The sequence below is a fragment of the Xiphophorus couchianus genome, chromosome 7, assembly GCF_001444195.1.
Source record: "Xiphophorus couchianus chromosome 7, X_couchianus-1.0, whole genome shotgun sequence".
In the NCBI taxonomy this organism is placed as follows: domain Eukaryota; kingdom Metazoa; phylum Chordata; class Actinopteri; order Cyprinodontiformes; family Poeciliidae; genus Xiphophorus; species Xiphophorus couchianus.
In genome coordinates, this window is record NC_040234.1 from 16,076,292 (window position 1) to 16,096,410 (window position 20,119).

The 20,119-nt window shown below is 37.5% G+C and overlaps 1 protein-coding gene across 1 annotated transcript; it reads right to left on the reverse strand.

Annotated features, from left to right (window-relative positions):
- Positions 1 to 9,316: 9,316 nt before the first annotated feature.
- chn1 (chimerin 1) lies at positions 9,317 to 19,337 on the reverse strand. The gene is made up of 7 exons (XM_028024403.1): positions 19,086 to 19,337; positions 17,003 to 17,087; positions 14,066 to 14,239; positions 12,523 to 12,600; positions 11,708 to 11,845; positions 10,262 to 10,367; positions 9,317 to 10,100 (listed from the first exon to the last, which is right to left on the reverse strand). The coding sequence occupies exons 1-7, from the start codon at positions 19,335 to 19,337 to the stop codon at positions 9,929 to 9,931; spliced, it is 1,005 nt and encodes a 334-aa protein (XP_027880204.1). The 3' UTR covers positions 9,317 to 9,928.
- Between the last annotated feature and the right edge of the window lie 782 nt (positions 19,338 to 20,119).

Genomic DNA, 20,119 nt, shown 5'->3' on the forward strand with positions numbered 1-20,119 from the left:
CATCTGTTCTGTAGGCTGCCACTAGATGGCAGAATAACACAGAAAATATGACTGCAAAGCTTCAAGAAATCAAAATTGCATTAAATTGTACCTTTACCTCTTCTTTCCTTCTATCTCCTTGTTACTTTCGTCTAACATTAATCTTTTCTGTCACAAACTGAACATGTGGTCCAGAACATAGAAAATTTGACCAAGTTTTTTTTTTTGAAAATGGAAAGTATACATGTCAGCAGTATTTCATGATTGTGTAAGGCTATTACATGATCATAAAATAACTTTTTAAATGTATATATTGAAAAGTGCAATACATGGATATAATAAACAGATTCCCTTTTCTGAATTGAATTATTGAAATAAATAAAAATAATTTCTATGACGTTCAGAATATTAAGCTCCACTTGTATTCAGTTACACAACAGGAGATAAATGGTTGTTCCCAAGCGAAAGGTTCATATTAAAGAGGAAGCAGAAAGGAATTGCTAAGATGATTTCAAAGTCCTCCTTTTAGCTGACAACAGTCTTTATCAGTAATTTATTGTCGTTTTGTGATATGTTTAAACAAAGGTTGTAGACATACTATTATCTAATTTTTAGAAGGTTCCAATGTTTAAATACACATGGGGAGATAATAGCAGATTTACATTAAAAAGTAAAAAAATATTGTAAATATTTTACATCATATTTCTTTTTCTAAGAAAAATGTGGAGATCTGAGGATATTGCAGGCGATGTCTCTGAATCGCCAAAAAGGGGGAGCTGTTTCTTTTTATCGCATCCAATAATAAATAAATAAATAAATAAATAGATAAACGCTCTACAATTAACACACCAAAATCAGTGCTTTGCTTATCGCATAGGCAAATTATAATTAGAAGGTAAATAGTCCATTTTAATTTATAAGCTCTAAAATAATAAATGACTGACTTATTTTGGCAAATTACACAGAAATGTTTTGTTCATGTTGTTTTTTGTTTTGCTGTTATCCCATTGAGATCATCTTCTTGAGCTGGTTTCTCCTCCACACGTTCCTGTCAGCAGCCATATCAGAGCCTGGGATCGAGTGATGTATTATACATTAAAGCTAAGGCCTGCTTTCAGACATGACAGCGCGGAGGGACACTGGGTAATGAGGCAGGCCTTATACAATGGGAACACTGCCAGATGTGCACATAAGCTGGGAAGTTACTGCAGCAGCAGATGCAGGGGCAGTTAGTCTGATAAACAGGATTAAATACAAGGATCAGCCAAATGCAGAGTTGGTAATTAAAACAAAACCTAGAAAATAAGGGTAAGTTCTCATTGTATCTAGCAGTATTCAACATTGGAGAACATTTTTATGATTACTGACAAAAGTCGAGAGAAAACACTAAAAGACAGATTTGCATTATAAATGAAAACACTTAAAGTGGCTCATGTTTTCTATATTTTCAATCAGTTAAAACAGCTCTCATTTCAGTAATTATATGACGGATCATGCAGAGGAAAGATGCTCAGGTCTGAAAAGACTTTTCTCATCCTCTTCACTCACTGTTTAAGTCATTGCCATCTGGCAGAAAACTTACAGCACCACCAGCAGGGATGTGCACAGATATACACAGGTGGCTACAGCACCTTACAAAAATCATTTTAAGTTCTATTTTTCATAAGCATACCCCACTTTTAACTTGTTCAGTTTATAGCTTATGATTATAAATTTCAGTCAGACTAAAGTTTGGGTTTTCATCAACTTCAAACTACAATCATCAAAATTCACAAAAAGAAATCCTTAAAATACATCACGGTGCATGTTATAAATATATATAACATATGAGTGAGACCTGCATATTATACAGATTTATTAGACATACAAATCAAGCCAGTAGTTCTCCTTTCAGCAGGAGCTGTGAACCTGTTCAGTGTACCTCTTCATATGAAGCAACAAAGACAATGAAAGACCACAGCTGAGTAAAAAAAAAGTTTCATGTTGATGAAATGAGATGTAATTATTACACCAAAGAGCTTCACCGCCACTAGATTTTCACTCTTCTGTTTTAACCTATTTATGAAAAGCTGGATTAAGCATAATGTTTACAAACATGCATGACTCAGACTGAGAGCAAGAAAGTGATTATATATGGATTAAGTTGTTTTGTAGGACTGGTGAGATTATATAGTCCAGACCAAAAAAAAAAAAAATAAATCTAGAGTTGCGTAGGAAAAGCATCTCAATTATTTCCTAATAGGTCCTCAGAAGTACAGGTGGGTTGCAATTAAGCAGTAATTTGGTCTCAAGAACAATTTTGAAGCCACATTTGGCACTCCAGGCAGAAACTCATCAACAAGAGCAACAATAACCTAAATGTTAATGCAAAGAGACATCAGTGCCTGAGGACCAGAGGGAGAGTACAAGTTGTTGATGCAAAGCAGTAAATCGTCAGAGGCAGCATATGGTGGGTTGCTGGTGACGATGGGGGTTTTCAACACAGACAGTACAAATTTAACAATCTGAGCTACATACATACACACATACATACTTGTTGTTTATAAAGGTTACGATCTGCAGGCCACATGAAGCTGATGAAAATGAAAACAATAAGCTTTGAGAGAAAAGTTGACATGATCTGGATTAAATGTAGCCTGACAGCATGCTTCTTGTGGAGAACCAAATCTGGTCATCAAATGTCAAATGATAGGACTGAGATCCTTTTGATGCCTTCATAATTCTCTTCCCTCCACTGCAGGTTTGTTATTATTGTTCCAATAAAGGACTTGAGGTGAATTCTGCTGGACACAGTTTTGGAAGTAGTTGGTTCAAAACTTCAACATAGAAAGCTGCTTTCTGGTGAAAACGTTTTGAGAAAAGATGAGTATTTAGCATGTGGAGACACAGCTCTGTGCAAAGATTTTAGGCTGATGTGAAAAAATATGTATAAGGAACAGTCATATTAAATATATTAGAATTTTATTGAAAATATAATATATTTCTGCTACTCAATTCTCTGAGAGAAACACATTATGTAGATTAATTACACACAGACTGATGTTTTTAAGTGGACATTTCTGTATAAAGCGTTACATTTTCACTTACAGACAATGAAAACATGACATCTAATATTTAAATATGACATTGAACCCTCCTACTCCCCCCAAAAAACAAAATACAGAAATGTTTTGGGTTGTTGACCCAATATCCAATATTTAGACCAATCAAACTCCTTGTAGTTTTCACGATTGAGGAAAAAATACTATTTTCTTCCAAATTTTGAGCTTAGTTTACAGAAAAGCACTCTGAAATTCCCAAGGAACCTCCTCCATAGTTTGATGTTGCCTGCAGATACCCAGTAATGAACCTCTGCCCAGCCTCACGATGACCAGCATCACTGTTCATGTCTCAGATTGTAAGAAAAAACAGAAGATTGTAAGGAAATTACAATCTTTTCTGCAACGTCTGATTTGCAGAAAATCAGACTTTAGTTTCCAAATATATGTAGAAACAACCTAAATCTAATTGTTTTAAAAGATATCTGAGCGTTACCAGAAGAACTGATGAAGGTTTAATGGAATAGTGGTCAAACAAAATACAGATTTAAAATTTGATTTCTTTTTTTTTTTTGCATGGTAATGTATGTAGTCAATGATTAATAGGCATCCAGAACATGAGTAGTTTAAACAAACATGGTAGTGTTCATGTTTTCATTAACTATCTGACAAGCTCGACCGTTGCATCTACATGAGGATTTACCTTTACATCAGCACAAGTTCATCTATGTGTCTTCTAGAATAAAATATAGGCAGGGTTTTACTTTTAAATACATCAAATATTGGGTAAAATCTCTACAGACGGTACAAGTTGCAACTATTAATTACAGATGAAGGTTTACCTTCTTTTATTTCTATAAGCATTCCTACAGCACCTAAAAATATTTATACATAAGTATAATAAACAATATAATACATTTAGTTATCAATCTCCGTGTCTCCAAGAGGCCAGGAGGTTTGCTTGTGTGTCTCTTCTCTGCTTTGCCCCGCCCGCTCCGTCAGGCCTGTGATGGGTCAAGCAACTCAATTTCCTCACATCCTCGATCTGTTCAATCAGCCAGTCACTCATCCACAGGCCTCATTCATCTCACTTAGTGACAAATGACCATTTTGGCAACATTTGAATTAGAAAGACTTGGCTTAACCGGTCCCCCTCCTCCTCTCCATCCAACCACTCGGGTCACCTGAATTCACAGCATTTAAGCTCCAGTTATCCAAGCCCGCCTCATGTCTCACGTTTTATTGTGTTCAGATGTTTGACATGCTTGGTGCTCTGATTATAGCTCCCTCTCTGTTTCCGCCCTCTGGAGGACTGTACCTCATGTGTTTACATCTGCTCTGTAAGTGATTAAATGTTCACTGAATCTGAATAGAAGCATCAATCTGAAGGGGGTTGATGAAAACTACACACATTAGAGTTTTAGGCCTGGATGGAGATTAAGAGGATTAAAGAGCTTTTGTTGGAGAGATAATAATGTTCGTTAAACAATGTAAAGAACACAGTGTTCTTATAGAAATAAAGAAACAGCATCTTTATTACTTATGTCATAGATATTTTAGCAAGGGGTGTCCAACTCCAGCCCTCAATGGTCAACACATTGCATGTTTAGATGCATTCAGCTCATTCAAACAACTGAATTACCTCACCAACATTTACCTTAATTCTAAAGAGTCCAACGAATGAACCATTCATTTAATTCAGATGTGTGAAAAAAGGGTAAAATCTGAAACATGCAGAAACCTGGCCTCTGAGGACTGACTATGTGCTTTAGAGCCAGAAAATCTAAAAATCTCCAACGTAGAAAAGAGGAATAATAAACACTTGGGCTTTCCATTGTTTTTCAAACCAGATAGATCATTTGAAATTTTCTACTTTGACAAAAACAGCATGTTTGGAGCCACACCTCCTTAAAACAGAAAAGCACTGCCATGGATCAGAATGAGGATGTGTCTAAAGGCTCCTTCAGACCTGTAGTTTGTTTCTATTGTCGTAAACAGAAATATACTTTGTATAGGGAATATGCCAAGTAGGTGTTTTGATGGTTGTTTTATTGTATTAACACAAAAAAATAGTGAGCACTTATATGTTGCCATCTGGTCCTTTAAAGAAAGCGAATGACTTTCTTAAAAGTAATTTTGTAAAGAAACTGGATTTTTACTAACCCACTACAAAAATATAATAAATAAATAAATAAAATGAATTTTGGCTTTAAGAGATGGATTGACTCAAGACTGATGAGATGAGGACATAAGACAACTTATGACAAAAATATGACGGCTCTAGTGGAATCAGCTGCCAGACCATAAAGGCGACGCTGCATGCATTTCCAATGAGCTTCGTTTATAAGTATGGAAAATTTTAATATGATGGCAAAATAATTTAACAGAATAAGAAAGCAATCTGTAAAATTAAAAACATTTGCATATTTTCAAGTCAGGATTTTACAGGGAGGAGAAATTAACATCAAGTTCGAAGAGAAAGGTCAGTTTTCTCATGGATCACAGCCTTTTAAATTTACTTTCATTGACATGTTGCCTTGAATGATGCACATCCAATGAACAGTACATTGAAGAGACACCACTCTTGCATGGCATTATCTGCCTGGGAGATAAAGACCCTGATAGCTTTATTGCTGCGATTTGCTTCCTTTTGCAGTCAGTGCAGATCATGGATGAAGGTAGGATATACTCAAAATAGAAAGGGCAGGCTAAACGGTTGGATGAAAATCCAATTTTACCACACAATCGAGACACGCCTGGGCTTGGCTTATGTTAACTCAATGTGATGTGGTCCCAACAGCCAAGTGATTAAATGTCAAGTCTTGATTGCTGCTGAAATGCTGCAAAAAGAAGTAAAAAAAAAAAAGAAAAAAAAAAAGAAAAAAATTTAATTAAATTAAAGAAACAGCTGCCAAAAGGAAAATTTGACATGACAGATCATATATTCATCATATATTCATCGTCTCTTTCTCTCTCTTTCTCTTTAGATATATATATATATATATATATATATATATATATATATATATATATATATATATATATATATATATACACTGCTCAAAAAAATAAAGGGAACACTTAAACAGGTGTTTAACACTTAAAGTGTTCCCTTTATTTTTTTGAGCAGTATATATATATATATATATATATACTGGATATATATAACAGTACAAATTTCCTGTGTAAAAGTACACATTAATGAATATATTCCTTCTATATTTATATATATATTATATGATATTTGTGTGTGTATTCTATCTATCTATCTATCTATCTATCTATCTATCTATCTATCTATCTATCTATCTATCTATCTATCTATCTAGAGATATATACATACATTTATTCACATGCATGTTTTCACAAATCAGTCATGATCAACATATTATTTTTTATCAAAACCAACAACAACGAAACCTCTTTCATGTCAAAGTGACTTTGACTAGGCCACTCTATAACATCCACCTTGCTGTCTTCAGACCATTTCTGTGTAGCTTTAGCTGGATTTTCATTCATTTTTCATTTTATCTTCTACCTTCACAGGTCTTCCAGGGTCAGCTACCAAGAAGCGCCCCACAGCATGATGCTGACACCACCATGCTTCACAGTGGGGTGGCGTATTTTGTTGATGAGCAGAGTTTGATGTCTGCCAAACAAAGAATCTTATTTGTTGACCAAAAACCTTCATTTTGGTCTCATCAAAATGGAGGAAGAAAGATAGTTGAAGAAAGTTCTTGTTATCAATAAACCTTTTTCCATGTGACCAGTTTCCCACAAACTCTAGTCAAGTCTTAATTTAAGTTTTGTTCAAAGGTGGCTTTCAAATTAACACACTCCCATAAAGTTTGACTGGTGAAGAATCGATGAAACAGTTTTTGTCTGCAGCCTCCCCGATTTCTTCAGCATAGTCAGTGGTGTTCTGATGGTCTCGCTCATGGGTCTCCTTGGGAAACGGTCATTCAGTGTGTGAGGTCGATCCGACCCAGACAGATTTACACATGTGACATATTCCTTCTATTCCTTGATGATGGATTTAACTGAACTCCAGATTCACTGATTTTGAGATTTTCTTGTATTAATCTCCTGAGTTATCCTTTTCAGTAAATTCTTCTCTAATTTGTGTTCTTTTGTCTCCATGCTCCAGTGGTTACCAGGAATACTGATTAACCAGTGAATGGACACAGGCATCTTCATATTAAAAGATTTTGCTTTGACTCTCCCCCTGGACTTTTCATTTGTTTTTAGTCCCATGTTCTAGACTGCTAGAGCATGGGGGTATTTATTTTGAATGTCCTTCACTTATAGATCATTTCTCATACAGTCAAAGTTATTTTTTTCAAACTCTTGTAAGACCAATGCAAACCAATTTCCAGGTTCATTAGCTGCTATAATCTTCTTCCTAAAGGCTTCAGACAGCTCCTTAGGAGAGAGAGATTGCTGCAGTGTTTGTGACTTTATGCAATCATCTGGTTACCTCAAAGAACAGATTTTACCCATTTGTTTAAATAAACTCCATCTGAGTGCATCGTTTTATAATTAGTATCAAATTGATATTTGTGTAGCTGACTTCCAAACTGTTTATAAGATTTGATTCAAATGACTGTATGCATACACATTTTTGTCATATTACACATTACTTGAATTTTACAGTGTTATTAAATTTACATTAAATATCCACATGTCCAAATAAACTAGAAACATTACTCTCTACCAGTTTTCATATGTGTTCTGAATCTCAATAGTAAGAATAGAAATTGTACAATGACGCCCAGATTATGAACACGACAAGTTTTTGTAAATTGTTTGGATAGACATTATTGATTCTGTGTGACAGTGTTTACATATTTATCCAGTAATCAAAGCCCTCTGCGGAGCACAGGAGTGTAGCTTCAGGTAACAAGGATCAGGTTTTAATCACACAGGGAATCTATACGACTGATGTTTTGAGGGTGTCTTTTGGGAAAGTCATCTGATGTGTGGGGGGTTTTAGATGCACTTTTTTCACAAATGTAAACATTTTTTATCATTTATTGTCTTAGTCTTACACAGGAACTTTTTCATGCATCTTATCTCATTTTCCAGGTGACTGCAGCCTTATTTTCTTTCAGCCTTTCTGCTTTGAAACATGGCAACACTGGAGGCACATCTTTATAGAAATTTCTTCCCAAATGGGGGATACAGAACAAAAGACTTGGAATATTATTTTCTTATTATATTGGACTAACAATCCACTGGTAGCTTTCCACCTGAATGATTTATTCATGTGTAAGGCCCTAAGCAGAATTTGATTCAGTATAGAGTCAGGGAAAAAGAGGCCAAATCTTTATTGATTTGTGGGTTAGTTTATAGTTACACTGTGTGTATGCATGTTTAAAATACCACCATTAAAGCTGCAGTAGATAACGTTTATAAAAATATGTTTTTAACATATTTGTTAAAACTGCCACTATGACCTCAAGGAAAAAAATGGGATGGAAAATCTTGAGCATACAAACTCAAGATTGTTGCTGTGCAAATGGCGAAGGATCAACATAAAGTTGCGGATTCAAAGCAGACTCTGCTATGGGGGAGGAGCTGTAGCACAGCAGAAAGCAAGGGGGGAGGGTGCATATTTCAGTCATGTGTGCCATCACTTGATTGGAGTAGGTATTTATTTTATGATGCTCCTTCCTTGCATGTTTTACACATATCCTGTTGGTTAGACAGGCGTAAAGTTCAGTCTGCAACTTCATCATGTCAGGACAAGCAACATTTTCCTGGACACCGCAGACTCGTTTTTTGTATTTCTCATACTTCAGATCATTCTGTGCCGAAAGTGTTAGTGTCTTCAACACTGCCTATGAGTGCCCCCAAGAGGTCAAATAGTTATCCACTTAACTGGCTTGAAAAACAGAACCCACCCTCTAGCCATGTCAACCAATTAAATTATTTAGTTTGCTACAATAAACAAATCTTCATTAGTACAGACAGAGCATCTCTTTGATGGAGAATGAGATTCAGTAACATTATCCCTCGGTAAATGCCCCCACATTTGGGTACCGTTTATGTAAAATACAAATAATGTGTTTGGTGTCATGGATGCTGCAGCATCAGATGTATGAACAATAGTCAAGTATTATTTACTGGAAGCAGTGTGTCTTTGTCGTCGCATGAACATAAGCCAAATACACAATACTGAGCTTGCAGTTTTTTCTGTCGTTTCCCAGTCAAAGGACTAACAAGACAGAAATGCATAAACAAGAAATGCTTTTTTAATCACCAATATGATGTTGATTCTTTATTAAGGCAATAATTCATAAAGAGTTTGTCAAAGTAGGGTTTAATAAATTAAAGTGATCATGCACAGGTTGTATAGAAAAAAACAATACAGTACAAAATTAATTTCACAAATAATGCCGTTTTATAGCGCAATAAAAATGTTACCATCAGGCAAATGCACCAGCGTTTACATACAGAAAGTCGATTCAACCAAAAACTGTGGGTCACTTACAAATGATCAAAGAGGTAAAAAAATACAGCGTCATAAAAATCACCTAAGAAAATTTAGTAGCTTATTTCCATCTTGATGTACAAAGTTTCACAGAAGTAACTGCAGAACCAGCAGAAAGGAATATGGATGACAACTACTACCTACAGGACAGACTAATGCAAAATCACAATCTTAACACGAGCTAAGGTACAACAACAAATCAAAAGAGGCCTTGCACCATGCATGCAGGCCAATCAGCTTCTAAAAACCCCCCGACAAAAATGGGGAGTCAGTAAATAAGTGTAAGGTGCATCATGTGCACCGAGAACAGATGTTAGTCCATATGGAAGGCATTAAAAAAAGTATCCATCATTATAATGCAAAAAAGTATTCACATAAGGGAACAGCTGGAAAACAGAAAAACAGTGTTGATCAGAGCTTAAAAGAGCACATCTTCGTTTTTGATGAGCACCTCCACCACCTGCCTCTGGTAGCGGATGTCGTTCAGTGCTGTCATGGCGTCCTGGTTGGGCGCACGCATGAGGGTGGGCCCAAATACAATGCCGAGGTTCTCCGCACTCATCAGATTGAATTTCTCGTTCTGTGTTACCCTGAAATATTTATTACAATTAGACATGCACACAACTCCCTGCCAGTGTGAGAGGAATGAAAAATAACATTGGTGTTGTGTTCATTCCTCTTCCGTTCTCTTAAGTTGTTTTAAATGTCATTCTATCCATTAGCTGTTACAGGGCTTGTTTGCATTACTCACCTTTTTAAATGGGCCATGAGGTACTTGAGAGTTTCCTTGTGTGATGGCGGCAGCAGAGCGAGAGCCTCCCGGAAAGCTTCCAGCTTCTTCTCAGGATCTGTTAGCTCTGCCAAACAGAGAGGATGACGTGATCAGCATGAAAAGATCACTGAAAGGGACAGAGGGGCACAGGCTCGGGGGCCCGAGGGGTAAAGTGGCTCAAAACATCTACATGAAAGAGTTTCTATTTAAGAGATATCTTGTTGGAAAGTCTAGGAAATACCCAGAGAAAGACAACCAGAAGGGAAAGCAAATCCTGTCCAAAAAAGTAAAGAAGGAAAATACTTGTACTACAGCACGGTCTACATTTAATGGTAGTATATAGAACAAATCTAGAAAATATATCACTTTTAAAAAAGCGAATATATGCATTTAATGGTCATATTCGTCTTGTGCAAAAAAACATCATGTCACTGGCTTATTTTGCTAATAATAGTAGTTATTGTCAAAACAAACAGCATACCTTACTGTTTTCCAAATGTTTAAATCTTTTGGAATGAATAAATAAGCTAAAGCTAGATAAAGCTGTCTACAGAGGTATCTGGCATTTTAAATTATTTATCCCTTTAGAAGTGGTCAGGCATCACTCTAGCCTCAGAGGAAGCAGTGAGGGATAAAAGTACTTCCTGTTGTTGGCTAAAAGCCATTTTTATCAAAGAGCAATGGACAATATTGTTGGGGATTAGTGGTTTAATTAGTGCTTTAATTTTAAAGCAAGGCAAAACTGTTTTTTTGGGAAAACATAATTAAGTAAAATGCACACTCTGCACCAATCATCATACAGTTATGATAGGTAAATTATTGGACATAAATAGGAAAAAGTAGAACTTTATAATGTGCTTCAGATGGGTTTCCTTGTGTCTGGATGCAGATCACATTTGGCATAAGCTTATTTTTACGTATTTGAGGGTTTTGCAGTTGGCTTGTTATTTAAAACTTATTGGACTGCATGCATATGAGTTTTATTGTGTAGCTTAAAGTAATTTTAACTAGTTGGTCATCTGTGCTGATTATGTACAAATCAAAATAGGGCTTTTGTATAATCAGGGCTTCAGTGCTGAAAATTGGCAAAAGCCATAACAATTCTGTACAGCACATCAGCTGCATTTTGTGCATTATAAATGTCTATTCTATTCTGTTTTATTTTAAATAACTTCATCAAGTATTTCAGCAAAGCGATCCGATGTCATAAATTTATATAAATCTGAGGACCACATTACCACTGTCTGCAGGTGGTTTTCCGTTGTTTACAGTTTACTTCTATGGTGTATTTTTTTCTTTACTCGTCAAAGATGTGATCTGAAACAATTGCTCCATCTAGAGATCTTGTGCAAAATAAATGTGAAATGAAAAGCAATGTTCTTCATCAATAATATTTGCGTGCTTTAAATGACTTCTTAAACCTACTTGTGGCCTCGATGAACCTGGGGTAAGAATCGTAGGAGATTACAGGAACTGGCAAATCCCTGAGGTACAGCTTCAGTGCGCTCGTGATGATATTGATGTCTTCATAGGCGTTCACTGAGATGTCTGTCTTCTCGCCATCTGCAGAGATATGTGGCAGGATAAGGGAGACAATAGTGGGAAAATGAGAGTGCTTGTACTGAAAATGGCTCACATCAGCACTTTCACATCACAGTGTGAACTGAGGAGTAAAGACAGTGCGTTATGGTGTTGGGGGAAAAAAAAAAATCAATTTCCGATCTCTCTCTTATTTTTTTCCCGGAGTATCAGCTATCATGCCTTTGGCCTGTTTAATTCTGACTTTGGCTCATTTATGCATGCTTTCCAGAGGAGAGCGTGGCCTACTTGTGCTGGCAGACTGAACATCACAGCGCTGTGAGCTGGAATGACACTCTGTCATGGATGATCTCCTGCATGCGGATCTGGCTCAGGATTCAGTCCACTGCTGTGGGGTTCTTCTTACGGTTAAAATTCATACAGCACTCGGCCACGACAGGTTTATTCTCACTAAGTTGACTACTGAATCCCAACACAGCCACGTTTAAGACAGTGTGAGCCCTCGGAGGGCCCTTCTTATCTGTCCACATAGTGAAATTCAACAGGAGTCAGAGATGTCAGAATCTGCACTCCCAGATGGACTCTAATCCTCTCAATTTTCCATTAATCTGAAGCGATCTGAATGTCTTGTGGACATATGCAAACAGGCTTCAAGTGTCATCCTTGACTTGATAACAATCTATAAAACAAAGAAGACAAACCTTTATCAAATCCCGACTTGACTTCTTCCACCGAATCGCTGAATCCGGATATTCTGTAGAGGCCCTCTGACTTCAGTCCTTTAATAAAAAAACATGCAAACTTTCAAATATCAAACGAGTTCTTAGGAGAGATTTAGACCATTTTCACCTGCATTTAGCAACATCTAATTTAGGATTAAATCTGAAATATTCAGAGGAAATTAAAGTCAAAACATCCTCAGTATCATGCAATAAAGGAAACATGGGTCTGTGGAAACAGTTTTCTGCATCACTGGGCAAAATAATAAAGCCATTAATCAAACTTAGGTACAGACAGACATTAGAGGGGAGACAATGAGAGATCTCTGAATGATTTAACTGAAATGCAATCAGCTAAGACAGCAGGAAACAGAGTAATGTTTTCCTCATTACACATTTACAATTACCAGCAATATCATCACTCCACTCAGCCTCCGCTGGCAAACAAAAACATTAAATTAGTCTGTAATTGAATCAGACTTTAAGCACTACAACCAAAAGGGTACACATTGAAGATGATTTGAAGGAAAACTGTTTTAAAAATACAAGAAACAAAAGTCTTAAAGCCACTCAAAGACTTTTATCTGTTAAGAAATTAGCAAAAAGGGAGAATTGGTATTCAAGTACAGTGATCAATTTAAACAAGTCAAACATGAAATTGTTTTTATTGTCTTGGAATAATGTTTGACGGAAACAAAGAGTCTCATCAAATTAAAATATTAAGTTTCCAAATGAGGTTTTTTGTTATAACAACAGAGTTTGAAAGAATTTTAAACGTTTCTATTTATTCCACCTTTTACTACCGTATATTTTTTTACCCATTTATACTGCTTTCCAAAGATATTCATATCACTTTAACTTTTTTTCACATTTTGCCATGTTGCAACCACAGGCTCAAAGGATTTTGTTATGATTTTATGAAACACAAAAAATTGTGCTCACTCTTGCAACAGAAGGAAATGAAGCATTATTTTCATTTTTTAAAATAGAAATCTGACAAGTTTTGATTTGCATTTGTAGCCACCGTTACTCTGACACCATCAAATAAAATCTAATCCAACCTTTAGAGTCTATACAAAAACACCAAATGTTAACAGTTATCAGATATGAACTTGAACCTGGTGTTAAAAGAAAGCCATATCATATTTAAAATTGGCCAGAGCCCATTTAGCGGACATTTCAAACACAAGGACGAAGATTTTCTGGTTAAATTAGACCAGAAGACCTAATGTGTTTGGTGGCCCCTTTGAGTAACCCCTTTTCAATTGTTTTGTTCCAGCAGCATTATTTGTAAAGATACTCCAAGACAAACATGTTGAGTCACAATTATTGTATTTTAGTTGAAACTGTCGCATCATTTTAGCCATTTAATTGATTAGTCTTATGATTAAATCAACACTTTGTGTTGGCGCATTACATAAAATCCCAATAATGACTTATGGATGTAATGTGACGAACTGTGAGAAACTTCAAGGTGAAATGTCATTCTAGTTTTTGCTTGTGTATAAAATGCATAAAAACTAACCTCTGGACTCGATTTCCCGTATGCACATGTCCACCACCATGGGTCGGGCTGTGTTGTAGGCCTTCACCAGGGTCGTGAGGTCGCAGCTGTAAACCTTACGGACGTGTCTCAGGTCAGGCTTGCAGTCGTTGGGCACCTGAGCCGAGCACTCTTTGTGAACATTCATACCACAGTCTATGAAAAGAAGAGGAATCGAATCATTAATAAGCAGTTGCTTTGACATGACGTTCTTGTTTGCTTGAATGCACTTGGCAACAAATATAATCCAAGTCTCACTGGATGATTTGTGACTGTTCATTTTTTCATATTAGCTTCTAAAATGTCACAGCACCTCTGGAGAATTTGTTTCATCTCCTCACAGCATTGGAGTAACCTTGAGTACCGAACAGATCCATTCCCTTCCAGATGGCCTTAGATGAATTCAGATGAACCAATTAAAGAAAGATAAGCTAAAAAAAAAACAAGACGGGAATGTGCAGTGCAACGTTCTGGTTGCCCAAAAATATCTACAAGACACAATACACTCTTTGGCACTAGTATTGGAGGAGAATATCAGGAAAAGCAGAACATATTGTGTCTTTCTCTCAGTCACAGCATAAGAGGCCTTGAGGCGCAGCTCCTTTCATTGTGTTAAGAACAGAGCATCAGCAGGGAGAGAGACAGGCTGCAGCTCTGCTCTTTAACAGGGACACATGTAGGGAGTTAGAAGCTCAGTGAAAATGCTGGTGCCCAGAGGAAGGCCAGTCAGTGCAGGGCTCTATTCTTTTCCAAATCTAAGCTTGCGCTCATTGTCAGTGGAAGCAGCGATCGAGGCGCTGCGGGCTACAGAAGACCTACTTTCCCAGATTAAAATGGGCCACCTCTTCAGCTCTTCAGATCTTAGATGAGCTTGTGTCTTCAAGTTGTAATGGGGGGTATGTTTCATGCCGCTTTAAACAAAAAGCTATTAAGAAATATACATTCGAGAACCAGGAGAGAAATGTTGCATTTTTTGTGTTGTAAAGAAAAAAAGCTGTGAAAGCCTTGGAAGCTTTTAGCATTTGAGGATATTTTGATTAATATGGGTCCCTGGAGAAATTCGCACCGCCTGCTTTTATATGCATTGATGCAGAAATGTAATTACCTTAAGAGATGATTCTCTTAAAGACATGAGACAGGCCGTATAACAGGGATGTGCGTGTCATCGGCTGCAAGCCTGCTGAGCTACCCTTGTCCGTGTGAGGACGGTGGTGGTCCGGGGTCTCAGGTGGGGGAGGCTGATCCCAAGGGAGTCCAGACGCTGACTCTTGCTATTCTCCCATTTGAGAAAGGGTTGTTAATTTTCTTATCAGCACATTATCATCCCAGTCTAGAAAATGTATGGGACGCCTTTCTGTCTGGAAAGATGTTTAAGGCAGGCCTCGTTTTTATATATATTATTTCAAGTGTTTAGGTTAAATAGGGCTTGACCCAGCTCTATGATTGAAAGGGGCTGCATTTTAATGTGTGTGTGTGAGAGAGAGAGTGGAAAAAAAGCTCCTTTCCACACAGTCCCAACTCTGCACCTCATTAAAGAGATATGCCAGCTTTGTTTTCCTTCACAGGCATGATGGGATGAGGCTGGGTGGGTCGGCGGGTGGGGGGTTTTACTCTGATGAGGAAATGTGCCACAACAAGCACATGCAGAGCCTTGCTCTCTGGCACTGGGCCAAAAACAGTTCACACATACAAAAAAGAAAAAAGGGGGGCTGGAAGAACAGTGAGGTTTTTTTTTTGGTATGCAAATGTGAGAATCATGGGAGACATTGCTGCCCCAGATTCAGCAAGCTGGGGGTGAGTCTGAAGGAATGATGTGTCTGTATGTGAGTGGCTGATAAAGATTAGCTTCCACCATATGAGGCTTTATATAGATTGCTGTCAGCACTCAGCATCAAGTTGTTAATAATTAATATCAGATCTCTTGCAGACTTATGTGACACACTTTGTTGCATCAATAAAACATCAAAGACACACACCAGACTGGGTTGTAGTGCTGAGATAGAAATCTCACCTGGAGTATTTGACATGTTGGAGATGAAACGCACTCAAGGAATTCTACTCGCAACTAAAGGACTGAGCAAATTCAGAAAGACAGAAAATGACTGCACAAAGTGGGTGAGTATGCAAAACGAGTTGTTCAGAATTTTGTGGCCATTTTCTGATTCACGTTTTTTTCTTTTAAAGCTTTGACTTGCTCATATGGATTGCAGATTTCAAGAAAGGATGTTTAAAGATTTTTTTAGGAGCTTGAAAGTTCATAATTTTACATTTGGAGCAACCAAATTTGACTGTAAATTGTTTTTAAAGTAAGATCAAATTATTAAATAGTTTAGCATATTTATTTCTCAGCAACAACTTCCACACCAAAGGCAGTTGCCAGCATGACTTGGTAGTGTTCAGTATGGTGCCTCCACTGATAGGAAAAATATGGGATTTTTGAGTTTCCAACTGGCTGGTCACGGATCTGTGCCTCTCTAGTGAATGTTCTTCAAATGTGCTCAGCCTGGGTAGCATAATCCATCAACGGAGATGATGGGGAGAGCTGTAAAATGCATCAACTCCATTTGACTTATTTTGTTTCTTCAGCCCCAGAAAGCTGTGAATTCTTATCCCAGAAAGTAAATTTTCCACATGACTGATCCTCATACTACTTAGCGCAAACAAAAGTAGGTCAAAAATAAGGTTTTAGATCCCATTGGATATATGTTGCATCACAGCTTTGTTGTACAATCAATAATCCCCAATCAAGAGTTGAGAGTTTGGGATTAAAATTCAATAATCCAGCTCCAGATGTATTATGAACCAAGTAACCTATATAGAGTAATGCTCATTTTGAACAACACCAGTGTAACAAAGAAGTGTGGTAAAGAAACATAGCAGTTTATATAATGTTGCTTTATTGTGATGAATTGAACATACCTGCACATTTGACCCCCTGAGCCATCAGCCCCCACATAAATCTGGCACAGTGTTCGCACCAGTGAGGCCCCCGGAAGGTGTGGACCTGCAGCAGGAAGGAGGACAGTCAGACGAGTCCAGCCATTTAATCTATCTTATTTACACAAAAAAACATTTGACTTATTTCCCCTCTTTCCCCTTCTTCTCATCCCTGAACCAGGGTTTTTTTTGGTTTTTTTTTACATTGCCCACCACCCAGAGCGACAATCTATGAAGGAGTGAATTTGGGGGGGGAAATCTATATCTATCATTTGGGTCCAAATGGGTTTTCAGTTGCTTTTGTGATTTCAAGTCATTGGGGACAGGAAATTGTAAGAGAATGAGGCAATTAAATAGCTTCATAATGATGCTAACGTTGTAGATTTAAAAGCTATTTTATTATTTTTTAAGGAATTTGGATAAAATTTGATCATTTGTAGTTCAAAAAATGTAAATACAGCAAACCTAAACTGGATTATTCAAAAATAAAAGAAATTATTTTAAGCATACTTTATTTAAGCATTTTTCTTTCACTTGACTAAACTAGAACTTTTTTTTAAAGATGTTTTTCAATGAATCAGGAACATTTTTTATTATCACCAGCACAAGAATCACGAATTGGCCTTAATAATGATAATGCTAAAAAGATTTTTTGCATACCCAGCATTTCCCAGGGCAGCATTTAGTAAAAGTATTTCAGTTCCATTGCAACAACGAGTATGATTGTAAATGTCTTAAAGAAGAAGGTGAAGGCGTTTGTGGACAAGGGATGAGCAATCTTGCATCTTTGTGAGATGTTCACACAATGGCCGTATAATAAGTTGCTGGGAGACTTTTCAGTGGAGACGGAGCAAAGATTGCTCCCACACTCCAGTGGGTAACAACAGTCCAGCCAATCAGAGAGTTCCCTGAACCAAACAAGAAAAAAACAGTGCTCTGCCAGTTTTCTGGCAGCAAGTTAATAAAAGACACAGGCGGAAATGTGTTTTTGTATTTGTCAGAGGCTTTGAGAAAAAAAAGTAATAATACCGTTCATAAACACATAATAATTTCATGCTTTTATAGAGATTTGTTGTTTTCTTTTCTCTATATGTTTCTTGGAATCTTGTGCTTCTTGTGTTTGCTCATCATTACAACTGCATCAACAACAATGTGTTTCTTCCATTGTTAATATTATGTTTCTACTTATTCTTTACCTTTGTTTGTTTATTTGGTTTTTTTGCCATTGTCTGTTTCTTTACTATTGCTTCCTTTTTCTAGCTGATGCAAAGGACTTTGTGTTTCCCTCGATGTGCATGAAACCCACTCCACAAACAGAGATTTAATTGATGAATTAGAGATGCATTGTACCAGATTTAACTGCAGACTAATGTGTAAACACCCTATAAAATTCAAGCAGAAATCATAATCACAAAGAATGAATTAAGATAAGAACTTTAAGCAATGATTGTTGTTTTACATGTAACTGTTGGTGTTAGAAATCATGAAATCAAAAGGATTTTACTTTATTTTTCTAACAGTGACACATTTTTTTTTTCTATAAATCCAAAAGATTTTTAGTTTAATTAACTGTCAAGATGCCTAATTAGGTTTAAATAAAAAAAAAAACTCAGCTTTGTTGCACAATTTTATGTTTTGTCCATTATGGCAGCGAAACACCATCAATACTGTGCATAATTACAAACTTCACACATGCAAAAGGATAAAATGCAGCAATCAGCAAACTGAAAGGGCAAAGCAGCAGGAAGAGACCAGCACAAAAAAACATTGTCAAAATCTGCTGCTGCTCTCTGTCCCATTAAAAACCAAACTGAAGGCAAACAGGGATGCTGTCCTCCACTGTTTCACCCTCGTCCAGCATCATAATCTCCCCATCTGGTGCTCTAACTGACAACAGCGCTCTACAGCCCTACCAGCAGATTTTCTTTTGATAAAATCTCTCTGGACAGACCAAAACAGCTCTGTTTTTCACCCCCCACCCCCAAAGCTCCCTCATCCCCCACAAGCAGCAGCTCTCCGGCCACACAAGAGGACATGAAGACAGAGTTTTGCGGGGGCATCTTACCTTAAAGTTGTGGACTTTTTCAGACCTGGGCAACTGGACAACCTCCTTCAGCGAGGCTCTGCGAACCAGTGAGGTGAGCTGTGAGTAGGCTAACAGTTTAAGTGGTTGCCAAAAAGTGGCTGAAGGTTTCTGTGGCCCCATCCTCATTCCAAGAGCCGCCGCCAGAATGTCCTCCTGATTGGCCTCTCTCTTGGCCTTTTGCACCAGAGGCTTGTCTTTCTTTTGTACATCATAGGCCTCTCGAGATGGCATTCTGAAGCTTCAATCCCCTAAAGGGAAAAAAGATAAAAGTGTAAAAAAGTCCCAAAAAATGAGGATAGTCTCCTTGATTTTTTTCAAAAGAAGTGACTGTCAAACAATATGACTTGCATTTTCCCAGTTAAATAAGTGCATCTCCAACATAAATGTCCTTTTAGAGTATGACGAAAAAGTATACAAAACACCTATAAATAAGAAAACAAAAACTGTAGTCTTTGAATCTTCACACAGTCAAGACAGCAGATCAAGTGCAGCCTCTATGATTGGAGTGCCAGGTTTTATACAAAAGGGGTGCAGCCTTGGATGCTCATGTGCTTCCCTAGGAACGTAAATGCAGATGAGATGAGTGGCTGAGCTAATCCTCTCCTCCCTGCGCAGAGCTGATATTCTCCCCTGGAACAGAGACAGCACACTGTTGTGTGTGGATGCTGACAGGGGCGGGCTGAAAGGAAGAGAGGGGGAGGAGGATGGAGGTGGACCCTCTAGTAGTGGCAGAAGATTAAATGGATCCTACCAGCCAATCGCAGCGTGGCTACACCAGCTTTGTAGTAGCCGCTATTCCGCCTCCCCCCCCCCACCACGCACGCCGTTCGAGCAGGATGACATGAAATGAGAGTGGGACGATAATGAGCAATGAATGAGTCATGCATCCAGAGTGGGCTCCAGCCCGGAGAACTTGCGACAGCATGTGGGCCGTTAGAGGCGAAGCTATTTTCAAAACCGGGTTGCCACAGAAACCAGTGACGACTGGAGCCTTCAAGGGCAAAGACGCACAA